This window comes from Petromyzon marinus, chromosome 33 (assembly GCF_048934315.1).
Source record: "Petromyzon marinus isolate PM22_M1 ecotype Great Lakes invasive population chromosome 33, UKy_Petmar_22M1.pri1.0, whole genome shotgun sequence".
Lineage (NCBI taxonomy): Eukaryota > Metazoa > Chordata > Hyperoartia > Petromyzontiformes > Petromyzontidae > Petromyzon > Petromyzon marinus.
In genome coordinates this window covers 10708253-10721799 of record NC_133699.1, presented here as the reverse complement: position 1 = coordinate 10721799, position 13547 = coordinate 10708253, and the positions used below count along the sequence as shown (strand labels likewise).

Genomic DNA, 13547 nt, shown 5'->3' with positions numbered 1-13547 from the left:
AAAGCGGTCCGCGATACCCGCCGCAGACGCGGCCATTTGGGGTCGCTTCAAACTCGAGAAATTGCCGTTGGTGCGCGGCGGTCCACCAATTTTGTTCGGGGTCGACGGAGAGAGGGCAGCGGGCCCAACAACTTTGGGAACCATCGGACGCCGCGCGCGTCACATGGACCACCGTGGCGCGCGCGCGAGGCGCGAGGCGCGTCCCGTGTGCGCCGCGCGCGTGTGGAGGGGCGCCGTGCCTTGACGGGCGGCTTGTAGAGCTGCAGGGGAATCCACTGGCGCCGCCGCGAGTGCAGGAGCAGCACGAGCACGACCAGCAGACCCAGCGCCAGCGCGCCGATCACCACCCAGAGCGGCCACACGTCCGCACCACCGGCACCGCCGCCGCGCCGGTCTACGCTTGCCCCGTCCACGGCACGCTCGCACCCCAACTCGTCTGGAGTGGCGTGTACACGTAAAACAGACAGACGGACGCACACGTCGGGGACGCGTCGGGACACGTGCATGGACACACGATAATAAACAAGAGTTCCCCTGCAGAGCTGCACCAGTAGCGCGCCGCTAGCGAGCACACGTCGTCACGGTGACGGAACGCGGCTGGGAACGTGAACAGCCCTGCCGGATGAAGGCCTTCCAAAGACCATGTGGGGTTGTGGGGGTTATCTGACCCCATACTTGACCATGCTGGTCAGTGCTGTTTAGAGTTCAATGAAGGTGGGGAGCATAGGCACGGGAGCAAAGGTGTATTTTTGTACTGCCCTCTGCTGCTCACAGCCACAAAGCCACACAGCCACACAGTACCACAGCCACACAGTATCACAGCCACACAGCCACACAGTACCACAGCCCCACAGCCACACAGTACCACAGCCCCACAGCCACACAGTACCACAGCCACACAGCCACACAGTACCACAGCATCACAGCCCCACAGCCACACAGTACCACAGCATCACAGCATCACAGCTGCACAGCACTACAGCCACACAGCCCCACAGCCTCACAGCCACACAGTACCACAGCCCCACAGCCCCACAGCCACACAGCCCCACAGCCACACAGCCCCACAGCCACACAGCCCCACAGCCCCACAGCCTCACAGCCACACAGCCGCACAGTACCACAGCATCACAGCCGCACAGCCACACAGCCCCACAACATCTGTTAGGGTGGTCGCCCATACACTCACTTTCCAGATCAAACTCATTCCAGGCGATTTGAATTAAGAACATTAGTCCTGCACCAAACAAGATGTGGGCTCTTACTGGAATCCTCCGACAGCGGCCCCATGACGCAAGCGACGGGAACGTCCTCTGTGATGGCCTCGACTTCGTTGGACCTCTCAGCGGGCACGCTCGCGGGCTCCGAAGGCAGCTCGTCATCTGAAATGAGACGCCCCGCGCTCCACATTAAGCTTTTCAGAGACACATTCTGCGAGCGGCGTGCGGCCGTACGTCAACAATCGCCCCGTTCGCCTGCCCACAAACGGGAAAACTCAAAAGAGCACGAGAGATGCGGGGCAGCTCGACTCTCAGCTTCTGCAATAATGTCCTGCGCATTCGTGACACTACCGCCACCACCACCACTACGGCCACCACCTCCACCACAGCTATCGCCACCACTTTCGTCACCACCACAACTACCGGAACTCCTGCCACCACTGACATTATTGCCATCGCCACCAACACTACCGCCACCAACCCCGCCACCACCACCACCACCACCACACCGACGCAGCATACCTGGGCACGCGAGGCAGCAGGATCCGTCAAGGCGGACGGGGCGGCTGCAGGAGGGCCGCAGGCAGTCCTCAACGATGCACACGGCCTCGCCGTTGCGACAGTGGCAGTGCGTGCACTGGTCGGGGCTCCAGCGCTCGCCCTCCCCGTAGATCTGGTCCCCGTAGTAGCAAACCTTGAGCGGCACGATCACTTCTGCAACGGCGAGAGGACACGCGCCGTCGCGGGACGGTGAGCGGCGGCGCTGGACTTGCGACCCAGAGGCCGGTGGTTCCATTGCAACTCCCCGGGCGCGGCGGTCGAAACAACGGCGCAAGTTTCTTAAATCCGACCAAGCCGCTACCCACCCCGGCGGCACGGAGAAGTACACCGCAGTTAGTCTATCGGGGCAGGTCGCGTATGGTGAGGTCAAGTGTGGGTACTCCCACCTCTCCCAAGACATCTGTGGAAGGGTAGACCAAAAAGTCTCTCGTGGAGGCCCTTCTGCCACGGGTAGCATGAGCGAGCAATTACAGCGCTGCGCCTTTGCCTTCATTTCCCAATCGTATTGCATTTGAGATGTTTGGGGTGGGTGGAGGGTGTTGGTGGGTGGAGGGTGGTGGGTGGAGGGTGGTGGGTGGAGGGTGGTGGTGGGTGGAAGGTGGTGGGTGGAGGGTGGTGCGTGGATGGTGGTGTTGGGTGGAGGGTGGTGGGTGTAGGGTGCTGGTGGGTGGAGGGTGGTGCATGAGGGTGATGGTGGGTGGTGCGTGGAGGGTGGTGATGGGTGGTGGTGGGTGGAGGGAGGGTGGTGGTTGGTGAAGGGTGGTGGTGGTTTCAGTTTCGGTTTTCGGTTTTATTTATTAGGTATAGCCCTGTGAGCCATTCGGCTCTTGAATCGAGTGCAACCGCAACAAACAAAAAACTCACTACCTCGCCTGGAATGCAGGAGGTCGTGGGTTCGATCCCGACCCCGACGCCTGCTGGTGTATATCTGGAATCTGCGTGTGTCTCTCTCCCCATGGTCGCGTGGATTTTTCTCTGGGTCCTCCTGTTTTTCCCTTAAGCACATTATCGGATGACACGTTGCTACTGCTTTCCTTCAGTTTCAGTGGTGGGTGGAGGGTGGAGGTGGGTGGAGGGTGGGTGGAGGGTGGTGGCGGGCGCTCACCCAGGCAGTACGGGCAGCATTGTCCCTTGCGCAGGACGGGCCGGCGGCAACTGACGGGCGGGCAGCGCTCCGCGAAGCGCACGATGCGACCCTCGCGGCACACACGGCTCTCGCACGCGTTCGGCTTCCACACCTCGCCCTCCAGGAAGATGTCTCCGTCCTCCGACACGCAGTACTGCGGCGCGACGCCGCCGACGCCGCCGCTACTCCCGTTGCCGTTCGGCGCCGGCGTCTCCGAGGCGCCCGCTGGCGTGAAAGACGTAAAAACAAGATGTAATTCAAGGAAGACAAAAAGTCACGCACGCGATTTGGATTCCGCGGGCGGCGTGGGGAAACGCTGCATCGCAATCGAGCCCGGGTGGCTACCGCTCGACCCACGTGCTCGACGCGCAGCTTCACATGCCCCGTAGCGACACCTGCCGCCCCGGCCCTCTGCCCATCAACCCCCGCCCCCCCCCCCCACCCCACACACCCACACACTCAATACGGCTGTCCCGTACGGCACCGCGCAATTGAGCCCGGAGAGCGAGCGCACGCACCCGGCAGCTCGCTCGCTCTCTCCGCGCCGCCCACGCGACCCGTTTACGTGAGCGGCGTGGGTATGGGGCGCTCGGTGTGGGCGCATTGCGAGTGCACGGGCGGCGGACTTCATGGCGGGCCGCGCTGCCTGCAGGTGGAGCGCCAGCTGGCACGCGGCGCGGGGAAGCTCTGCGGTGCGCGCGCCCATCTGGGCACCACCACCCCCCGCCCTCCCCCCCTGCCGCCCCGTTCCATCCCATTTCCGCGCTCGGCTGGAAGAGTCAACTTCACCGCCGAGGGAAATCGCCGCGCCGTTCCCGCCGTTGCCGGCTGTCGGCGGCGCGCTCGCGATAAACAGTTCGGAATGGGGGGAAAATCGTTTTGCAAATTTCACGCGCTGAAGAAAAACAAAACCGACTGCATAAAATGCACCTGAAATTAAATGCCCATCAGAAACGTGTCCATTATTTTTCTGCCAATTTGCACTAACGATAAATATCCGTGATACACCCCGGGGAGGAGGTCGGGGGGGGGGGGGGGGGTTGGGGTGGGTGGGTGGGCGACCGACCAGCGGCTCGCACAGTGGGGCCGTCCCACGGCGAACAAACTCCGCATGGCCCGGAGGATCGGCATGCCCACGAGCGAGCGGGCGGGCGGGCGTACCTGGGCAGGAGAGGCAGCAGGATCCCTTGGCACGCACGGGGTCGTGGCACAGCAGCGGCGGGCACACCTCGGTGTCGCAGAGCACGCGTCCCGCGTGGCACGTGCACTGGGTGCACGAGTCGGCGCTCCAGCTCTGTCCCTCCACGTAGTACTCCCCGCCGAACGCCTGGCACACAGCGTGCGGTGCCTGCTCGGGCCGCTCGGCCAGCGAGTCGTCTGCGAGGGCCACGCAAAAAGCAGCAGCAGCAGCAGCTAAGCGACGGAGGCAACGCTCGTGCCAGGCTAGGTGCGCGTTGAGGCCACGCGCAGAGCGGAGGGAATCGTTTCGCCGATGCTTCTGCCGCGTTCGCGGTGGCGCACGAGTGCAATTGGCAACGGCGCGACACGTTCGTCGCTAACACTTGAAATGAAATATATACGAACGGTGACGTTTGGGGGTAATGGCTGTTCTTCATGGCCCAACAATACATTTTGTTTTATGAAGGAGGGTCATTTGCCTGAAACGTCGCCGATTGTATATTTTTCACTTTAAGGCAGTGTTATTGACGATCGTGTTGAGTGTTTTTTGGTGACGTATGGAAGGCCCGCTTGCTGGCAGGAGAAAGTTACGGAAAAGACCCAAGGTGTTTCAGCTTGACCGAGATGACTGGAAGATGCACCCCCTGTGCTCCCCAATGTGCAGCAAGGGAACCGTGCGCACGCACAAAGACAAAGATCCCCCGCATAGCCCGTGACAGACTGTTGGGGCAAGTGCTGTTAGCGAGCACCTATGAAGGCCGGCACAGCACACGAGGGGGGTGGGCGGCCAACACCACGCCCGTCCGCCTTTGTCTCCCTCGTGGCAATGTTTACACACTGCACCAGGTGCTCATTTGAGGCTGACTCGACGTAGGGGAGGCCCAGGACCGGTTCAGATAATCGTCACTGGTGTTGGCCATGAGCGGCAAACGAACCCAGGTCACCAGGTTGGTAGCACAGCGCACTAACCACCACACTACCGCTGCCCCTATGTGCACACGCACACGTGCACGACCAGACGCTCGCACACACACACGCGTGCGTGCATGCGTACTGTGACGCACGGAATTCCCTAACTTGCGTGCGTTGGAATAGGGGATCAATATTTGCGCACGCATTCCGTCGGCGATTTTGAAAATAACAAAATATTGGATGCGAAACGCTCCTGTTTATTTTGTTTTCAAAGGGTTTTTAGAGCCGGGAGTAATGAATACTGCAGCAATAAACACCGCCGGGGGATGAGGGAGGGGGGGGGGGGTGGTGATGACGCGTGTTGGTGCGAGCGTCGCCCGTGGCTCGACCTGCCAGGCCAACGCGGCGGCTCGCGCTAGTTAAAACCAAACACAGGGCCATCGATTCAGGATTTTTTAGATTGCGCTCGTTTCCACAGGGCGCACAAACGGCCGGGGACTTGCGTTGCTCCTTCTAGCGGTTGAACACATAAAGGGGGCCTGTGTCCCGCAGCCAAGGAAATGTCAGGGCCTTAGCAAAATGTTTTAAGAGGCGAGCCAGCATGCTGCGCACAAAGCGAGAAAAAAAAAAACCCCAGCCCTAATGAATGGCTTCCCCTGTTATCCGCTCAAAGAGACGGCAGAAACGGCGCTGACCACAAAGGGACGGAATTCCCCGTACGATTTGTACTAAATTTAAACACTGTAGAAGTTTGGGAACAGAAAAATTTCAGCACGGCTGACTTTTAACCTCTTTTGTTTACCAGAACGTTCTGTGGAACATTTTGATGGGGTTTTTTTTTTTGCCATGCGCGCACAAAATCACAGTCACGGTGCCTTTCTTCTGAATTGTAAACGTGGAGTCAAATGAGCCCCGACTAAATTGATATCCGGAGTTTGAGATTTCCTCCATTATATCAGGCACATGCCACGATTTACCGCGAAACAAAGCGGCCATTGTTACCTTCATACAAAATAATTCCCATTCAGCTGCGATGAATATTCAAAGGTTACTTGCCCAGGGTTGCAAAAGAGACACGGGTGTGTGTAGGCTCATGTAACAGGCCCATCAGAATCCATTCAAGTCACTCTGAAATCTACTTTGTGATGACCTCTCACGAGAGGCTTACGTGCGAGAGCTGTCATTGTGTGGTGGCGGGGGGGGGGGGGGTCGCGCAAAGGGGGTACCGGGCCGGGGGGGCCTGGGCGTGCGACCTTCCCAACGCAGCCGCTATAGCCAGACACGTTTCAAACTGCGGCCCCCCCAAAAAAGAAACAAGCTTCTCGCCTTGCTTGAGGTTTCCGAGGGCAGTCCCCGACCTTGACACTGAGCAGACTCTTTAAAACCCACGGTCAGGATACGTGAACCACTCGGACCGACGCCGCTTTGGTCGTGGCATCACAAGGGTGTTTTTTTAAAAGTTCAATTCCTCTCCTCTCTGCGTGTGCGCGGTCGCGGTTGGCACCTCCGGGGAAAAAGCGGCATCTTGTCCCTGTGCTGTGCCTCGGGACGACGAGGAGGCCGCCGGGCGGCCCAGGAGCCAGACCGCCGAGCTCGCGTCGCCGAGGGCGCGGGTTCAAATCCAGGCAGCTGCCAGTCGCTAGCCTGACCTCTCTGAATTTGTGCTGTAAAGAAGCGGTGGCCCATTGTCCCCGACTGTTGCCTATTTAATATATTTTCATATTTAGGCCGCAGTGTTATTGACGGATGTGTTGTATTTATTCGTCCGTAAACTGGTTTCTCCAGCGTAGCGAGTTGATGGTCGCAGCTCAGTTACCAATGATGTAAAAAAAAAAACCCACCATGACACTCAATTAGGTCACAACATTCCAACTCCGAAAATTTTTAATCATCGGATTGACTGCCATGCGATGATCATTGCTCTCAATCGGCCTGGGAATGTGATGCCCACCTACAGTGTGGATCAGAGGTCACTCAAAGGGATCTCACGAGTAGCTCTGCAATGTCCACTTCCGCAGTCCGTTCTCGAACGCGAAGCGTGCGGCGCACTCGCTCTGTGAGAGTCTTGAACAGTCTGTTCATTGTGGAACTGTTCTTTGTTTTAAAGGCCTGGCAATAGGCTCCTCCTGCCTGGCCTCGTCCTTGCTCCCAGGACCATTGGCTTCACTATTGGTGGCCACTATGCCTCCCTCCTTCTGGAGCTCCCTTCCCAAGGCAATGCAATCCACCACCCTCTCCTGCTTTTCAAGCCTTCCTCTACAATCCCCGCGTTTCCGTTACCACCTCTTCTCTCGCTCCGTCCATCCCCCGTTCCCCCACCGCCCTTCCCTCGTATTTCTGTGCCGAGAGACGTCCGACACGTCGTCGCAATAACGACGACGTGTCCCGCGGCGCCGCCGGCCACGGGGGCGCACGACCAAAGTGAGCGTTACCGGAATTCGGCGACCGTACCGGCGCAAGCTGGGCAGCAGTGTCCTTGGCGCAACTCCGGCGTGGGGCACCTTGGCACAGGACAGGCGATGAGCGCGCACATCTCGCGCCCGCCCTGGCAGTAGCAGTCGCGGCAGCCGTCGTGCCAGCTCTCCCCGTCGGCGTAGCGCCGCCCGTCCATCGACGTGCACGAGCCGGTGGCGACCGGCGGCGCCGGCGGCCCTGGCGCGACTGGAAAAAAAAAAAGAATTCGGAGGTTACCGGGGATCGAGGCCGTAGACTGGCTACATCTTGAGAGACCTTGTTTGGTCACGGGCGGCTGCCCCAATTCGAACCCGGCATCGTGCTCTCGCCTTCGCCGACCCGCGCCGACCAGCGTGGCGCGGTATGGTCAAAAAACCTCCACAACCCACGTGGCGCGGAGGGTCCAGTGGGTCGCAGACCCCGGGGCGTCGACCGATGATGCGTCGCAACCTGGCGCCGCGGCGTCTCCCATCGGAGACGCGAGGGATTTCGTCACGGTCGTCACACGGCACTGCAAAATCCGCGTCGTCCCCTCGTGGTGAAATCCACGTCGTACCTTTGCACCTGCAGAGCAGGCAGCCCTTGCCGTTCTCCGCGTAGCCGTGGAGGCAGAACTTGTCACACACCAAGTCGGGGCACTTGACGCAGCGGCAGCTGTCGCAGCCGTGCTTGTTCTTGCTGCGGATCGCAAACGCACCACGCACGCCGTGGAGGTCAAGGGGCAGCCGCGTGGCTCGCTGGGCATCGATGCGCAGTCAACAGCCACGCCAGCCCAGGCACCGCGGAGATCCGGGGTTTAAATCCGAGGTTTGGCCGTCCGTGATTACATCGGGTTTTACGGTCGTGTGGTGAGCCCATTATCTCAGCCCAGTCATCAACAGATACCAATGTTATCATTAACCTTGGTTTTTGTCACTTCACTTGGATTTTTCCACGTACGAGAATGCAACGTTTTGCTTCATTCGAACAACGCGCGGCAGGTGCGGCCAGTTGCTTCGTGAAACGGAAGCGTCGCCCGACCGTGAAATGTGGTGAAGTGCTATCTGTCGATAGCGTAACCGACCAATGCGCACTACGCGTTCACACCTCGCATGGGAGCGACGGCCGCTACACATCGTGCGACTCCCGATGCCGTGGAATCAATTACGCGGTGATAACGTTTTGAAAAATTGCCTTTCGAATGCCCTATGAGAGGACTCCTAACAGATGGCACAACTGTAATATAATTTTGGGAGAGGAAAGCGACAATAAAAAATACCGGCCCTCGCGTGGACCTGCACCAGCAGGCGCCCAGTCACCTCGACAGGACATGACAGACACGGGCACCCGGCCAATGTGCAACGTTGGCCGAACGTTTCCCCGACGTTCCCCGCTAACTGGGCGGACGGCCGGAGGGACGGCCGGCACGGGGTGGTTCGGGGCGGTTCGGGGCGGTTCGGCGCGCTCACATGTATCCGTTGGGGCAGCGCTTAGCGCAGGCGACGTGGCGACACTTCTTGGGTTGCGGGCGGCACTGGCACACCTCGCAGCCGTGCCGGTCGGTGGCCATGCCGTGGGGGCAGTCGAGTCGGCAGCCCGAGATGACGCTGCGGCAGTGCTCCGCTTCTGTGGGACGGGGGGGGGGCGGGGGGACAGGGGGTGCGTGAGTCGCGTCATCGGCACCGTGGGCACGCGGCGGCGGCGGCGTCTGAGCGGCCGGCCGTAGCCGGGTGCGGCGCGCGCGCGACTCACTCGTCTTGCAGCGACAGGTTCGGCACCCGTCTGAGTCGAGCCAGAAGCCGTACGGGCAGCTGTCGTCCGTGAGCGAGCAGCCGAGCAGCGGGGAGCAGAGCGGCGGGCGGATGGTGATGAACGTCGGCTCTGGAAAATGAAATAAAACACGTCACGAGCGGCAATAACCCCAAAGTCTCGCGTTCGTTCCATTGCACAGGAGACACAAGTGAAGGCGCGCACATTTTCGTTGCTAATTACTTATTCCACATGCAAATCTCATCGTGGCATTACATTAATGTTGCCAGCCTAGCAGGCACGTCATGAAAGTTATATTTACTAAGCGTGGATTTAATATTACTAAATAAAATCCACTCACATGGCCTGAGATTCTTTTAAAGAATCAATTACTTTTTTTACCTGTGAGGTGGCAATGTAGCACTTCACACGGCTGCAGGGGTCAGATGAACTAATTAAGTGCGATTTGGACAACGAAAGAAATGATAAAAATGGAAAATAGAATCAACGAGCATTAGAACCGCATCTTGTTGGCGGGTCGACACATCACTGCGACGCTCGGCGTGCACGCTGGGCGTGCACGCGAATAAACCCAAGGAATCGTCCCAGAAGGTCGGCACGTCATCATCAGGGGCTCTGAGAAGAACGACCCCCGGTCCGGCAGGCGTGGACTCGCTGTGCGCAGCCCCCCACGTGGATGCGCTGTGTGTGTGTGTGTGTGCAGGCACGCGGCACAGCTTAGCCCTGCTGCTGCTGCTGCTGTGTGGCTGGGCCAAAGCCAAGCACAAGCACACAAACGCGCACGTACATACACACGCACACACGCACACACGCACACACGCGCGCGCCCACAGAAAACACACCCGCGCTTGTACGCCGCTCTCCAAATAAAGCGCGTCCAATTACTCTCTACCCCCCCCCCCCCCCCAACGCTAACGCTGGTATTTGGGCGCGGGTTATAAATGCAAAAAAAAAACGGGACCTGTTTGTGTTGTGCAGTTGCTGTTGGTTATGAGAATGTGGTTTGAGACCGAGGCTCGGCCACTTAAAACTTCCTGCGCGGAAATAGGCGGAGGACTGCGGAGCACATTCGTTCTGCTCCCCCCCCCCCACACCGCTGGACACAAACGACGGGAACCTTCGAGATCCAGAGCCACTCGCACTCCGCGGTGAGCGGACGGAGCCTCCGCCGCGCCCCCCCGCCACTGCCCCCACCGCCAACACGAGGCCAACCCGAGTTCACACCGGAGCGAATTAATAGTGCAAGTGACTGGCCACTTTATGAGTTAAGAGAGCCCCAAGAATGTAATATCGTCCACGGGATTACGTCCTGTGATGGGTAGGTTTTCAATAAGCTCTCGAGCCTTTTGGCATTTCATTAAAATCCACCAGTTGAAATTGGCCGCGGGATTGGCCGAAAGAGTTACACACTTTCAAAAATACCTTCATATCCCTTTCAATCAATCCGAGCCCATGGCAGCGCCAAAATTAACAGCACTGAAATAGCGTACGCGCTATTCTATTCGGTAGGGAAAACCAAAAGCGCCGCTACCGCGACCACTACCGCCGCTGCCGCCACCGCACATCTCTCAACAATTCCCCCGAGCGTGGCAACTCGGTACATCTTGTATTCCGGGAGCTGATGCGCGCGGTGCCAGCACAGAACGTCAACAGCGGCTCGGCCGCCCCACGGCCCCCCTGAGCAATGTCACCGGACAGTACGCATCGACACATTTTTATTCAGTGGCATCACGGAGAGCGACGGAGAGCGAGCACAAGGAGCAAAAGGCCGCTCTCGTGCCGTGGCTGTTTACCATCGGAAACTTTGCTGGATCATCGGATAAGAAAAAGGCACCAGCGATGGCTACAAATATTCGGGAAGCGAGGGTACAAGCATCGTCCTGATGTCTCGTGCCTTCTGCTGCGGTTGTTCCTCTCTGCTCTGACTCACAAGATACCACCGTACGTGCTCTCCGCCCAGCACTTCCGATGGGCGTGTGAGTGACTGTGCGAGTGAGCGTGTGCGAGAGTGAGCTTGTGTGTATGTGTTTGTGAGTGTGTGTGTGCACACAATTTTTTTTCTCTCGCAAAAAAATGTTTCCACTCGTGCTGCCAATAAAAACCTCCCCAGCTGTGAAATCTGGGTCAGAACTCGGCAAGATCCTGCTGGAAACATTTTCGGACTGACGGGCGGGTGTGGGGGCGGGGACCCGATGGCCTTTTTAAAAAATCCTGCCCCATCGAGGGACTCTTGAGGGTCAGTGCAACCGGCGACGCGAAGAGAGCGGCAACGCCGAGACAGTCGCGCGTACGCGCGCGCTCTTTGGAAACTATTGCGAATGCTCCGGTGAATCCCAAGCCAGTGGCTTCATCCAGAATTAGCCAGGCAATGTTTTGTGCCCAAAACAAAAGGGCTAATTTAGCTTCCATCTAATTTGGCTCCAGCCTGGCTATAAATAATACAATCTATTTTATTCAGGAGCCTATCCCGAGAAGCCAAAGTACAACCAGAAAAACCTTGATGAACTACGTGCGAGCTCTGCGCTTGAGTTACTCTCATTCACTCATGCATTGATTCGTTCACTTGCTCACTCACCCACCTGCTCATTCTCCCACTCGCTCATCCATTACCTCACTCGTTAATCCAATCTATTGCTCATTCATTCACCGATTCACTCACTCACTGATTCATTCATTCTATCACTGTCACTCAGCCTATCATCCATTAACTTATCCACGATCACTCATTCAGTCAATATAACTCAATCACTCACATTTTACCACACAATTACTCACACATCCACCCTAATACTTTCATTCACACTGTCACTCATTCACCCTGTCATTGACTCACTCATTTAATGGCTCACTCAACTATCAAATCACTCACTCATGAAATCATCAACAAAATCACCCATTTGTACACACACCGCATCACTCGCCATTCACTCTCCGGCTTATTGACCTGTTGACGGTGGTGCTAGCAGTGGTAGTGGTAGCGGTGATAGTGATGGGGGTGGCAGTAGGGGTGGCAATGGGGGTGGCGTTGGTGGTAGCGGTGGGGGCGGCAGTGGTAGCGGTGGTAGTGGTAGCGGTGGCAATGGGGGTTTGCCATGGTGGTAGCGCTAGCGGGGGGTTGGTAGCGGTGATGGTAGCGGTATGGGTGGCAGTGGCAGCGGTGGAGGTGGTCGTGGCGGCAGTGACGGTAGCGGTGGTGGCAGCGAAAGCGGTGGCGGTGGCGATGGCAGCGGCAGCCGCGGCGGCGGTGACGGCAATGGCGGCGGCGGGGGTGGCGATGGCGGTGCCGTACCCTCGCAGACGGGACAGCACTCCCCCGGCACGCGGATCGGGTTGAGGCAGCTCTGGCCGCACGCCGTCGCGGTGCAGTGGTGCTCGCCGTTCACGCACTGGCAGAACGTGCAGTCGTCCTCGCGCCACCGGTCTCCGTGCGCACGGATCTGCCCCTTGGCAAAGCAGCCCGCGGGGTTGCTCACGGGGAAGACGGGATCTGTGCGGGAGGGGCGACGTGGAGAGAGGAGCGAGGGGGTGTCAAGAAGGATGATGAAAAAGTGGGAAGTTAGGTAGGACGTAGGAGGAGTGAGTAGGAGCGAGAGAGGCAATGCAGGGACTCGGTCAGCCCCGCGTGCTAACCGAGAGGATCACCAACGCAGTCAGCGAGGGGGCCGCACACGAGCAGGCCGACTCTCAAAGCGCACGACGCAGGCTCTGCCAACGGCGTCCCGTCTCCTGAACATCGGCGCCACAGAAATCGGCCACACCACGGCTTGTGGAAACCAACGGCTGATCCCAAACGACTAGTGATGGCCTCTCAACAGGGGTTCATTCCCCTCCCCCCAAGACACCAGATGAGCGGGGGGGGGGGGGATGGCAGGGGAAGAATTTTCCGGATCTCAGCCTCACACAGCTCCGGCCGACTGAGATGCGGTGCCGGCAATCGCCCTCACACACAGGGCAGCACTCACCCTCACACACGGGGCAGCACTCACCCTCACACACGGGGCAGCACTCACCCTCACACACGGGGCAGCACTCACCCTCACACACAGGGCAGCACTCACCCTCACACACAGGGCAGCACTCACCCTCGCACACAGGGCAGCACACTCACCCTCACACACGGGGCAGCACTCACCCTCACACACGGGGCAGCACTCACCCTCACACACGGGGCAGCACTCACCCTCACACACGGGGCAGCACTCACCCTCACACACTGGGCAGCACTCACCCTCACACACGGGGCAGCACTCACCCTCGCACACAGGGCAGCACTCACCCTCACACACGGGGCAGCACTCACCCTCACACACGGGGCAGCACTCACCCTCACACACGGGGCAGCACTC

At 58.9% G+C, this 13547-nt stretch overlaps 1 protein-coding gene across 2 annotated transcripts in view; it reads right to left on the bottom strand.

Moving 5' to 3' along the window:
• LOC116948447 (cysteine-rich motor neuron 1 protein-like) overlaps positions 1 to 13547 on the bottom strand; it is a 42298-nt gene that overhangs the window by 4940 nt on the left and 23811 nt on the right. For both annotated transcript variants that reach the window (XM_032965129.2, XM_032965128.2), the window contains 10 exons: positions 12491 to 12688; positions 9184 to 9312; positions 8901 to 9057; positions 8009 to 8130; positions 7450 to 7659; positions 4069 to 4284; positions 2887 to 3132; positions 1743 to 1934; positions 1266 to 1382; positions 240 to 436 (listed from right to left, as the gene is read on the bottom strand). In XM_032965129.2, coding sequence (XP_032821020.2) covers positions 240 to 436; positions 1266 to 1382; positions 1743 to 1934; positions 2887 to 3132; positions 4069 to 4284; positions 7450 to 7659; positions 8009 to 8130; positions 8901 to 9057; positions 9184 to 9312; positions 12491 to 12688 — 1784 coding nt within the window. The remainder of the gene's footprint in view (positions 1 to 239; positions 437 to 1265; positions 1383 to 1742; positions 1935 to 2886; positions 3133 to 4068; positions 4285 to 7449; positions 7660 to 8008; positions 8131 to 8900; positions 9058 to 9183; positions 9313 to 12490; positions 12689 to 13547) is intronic.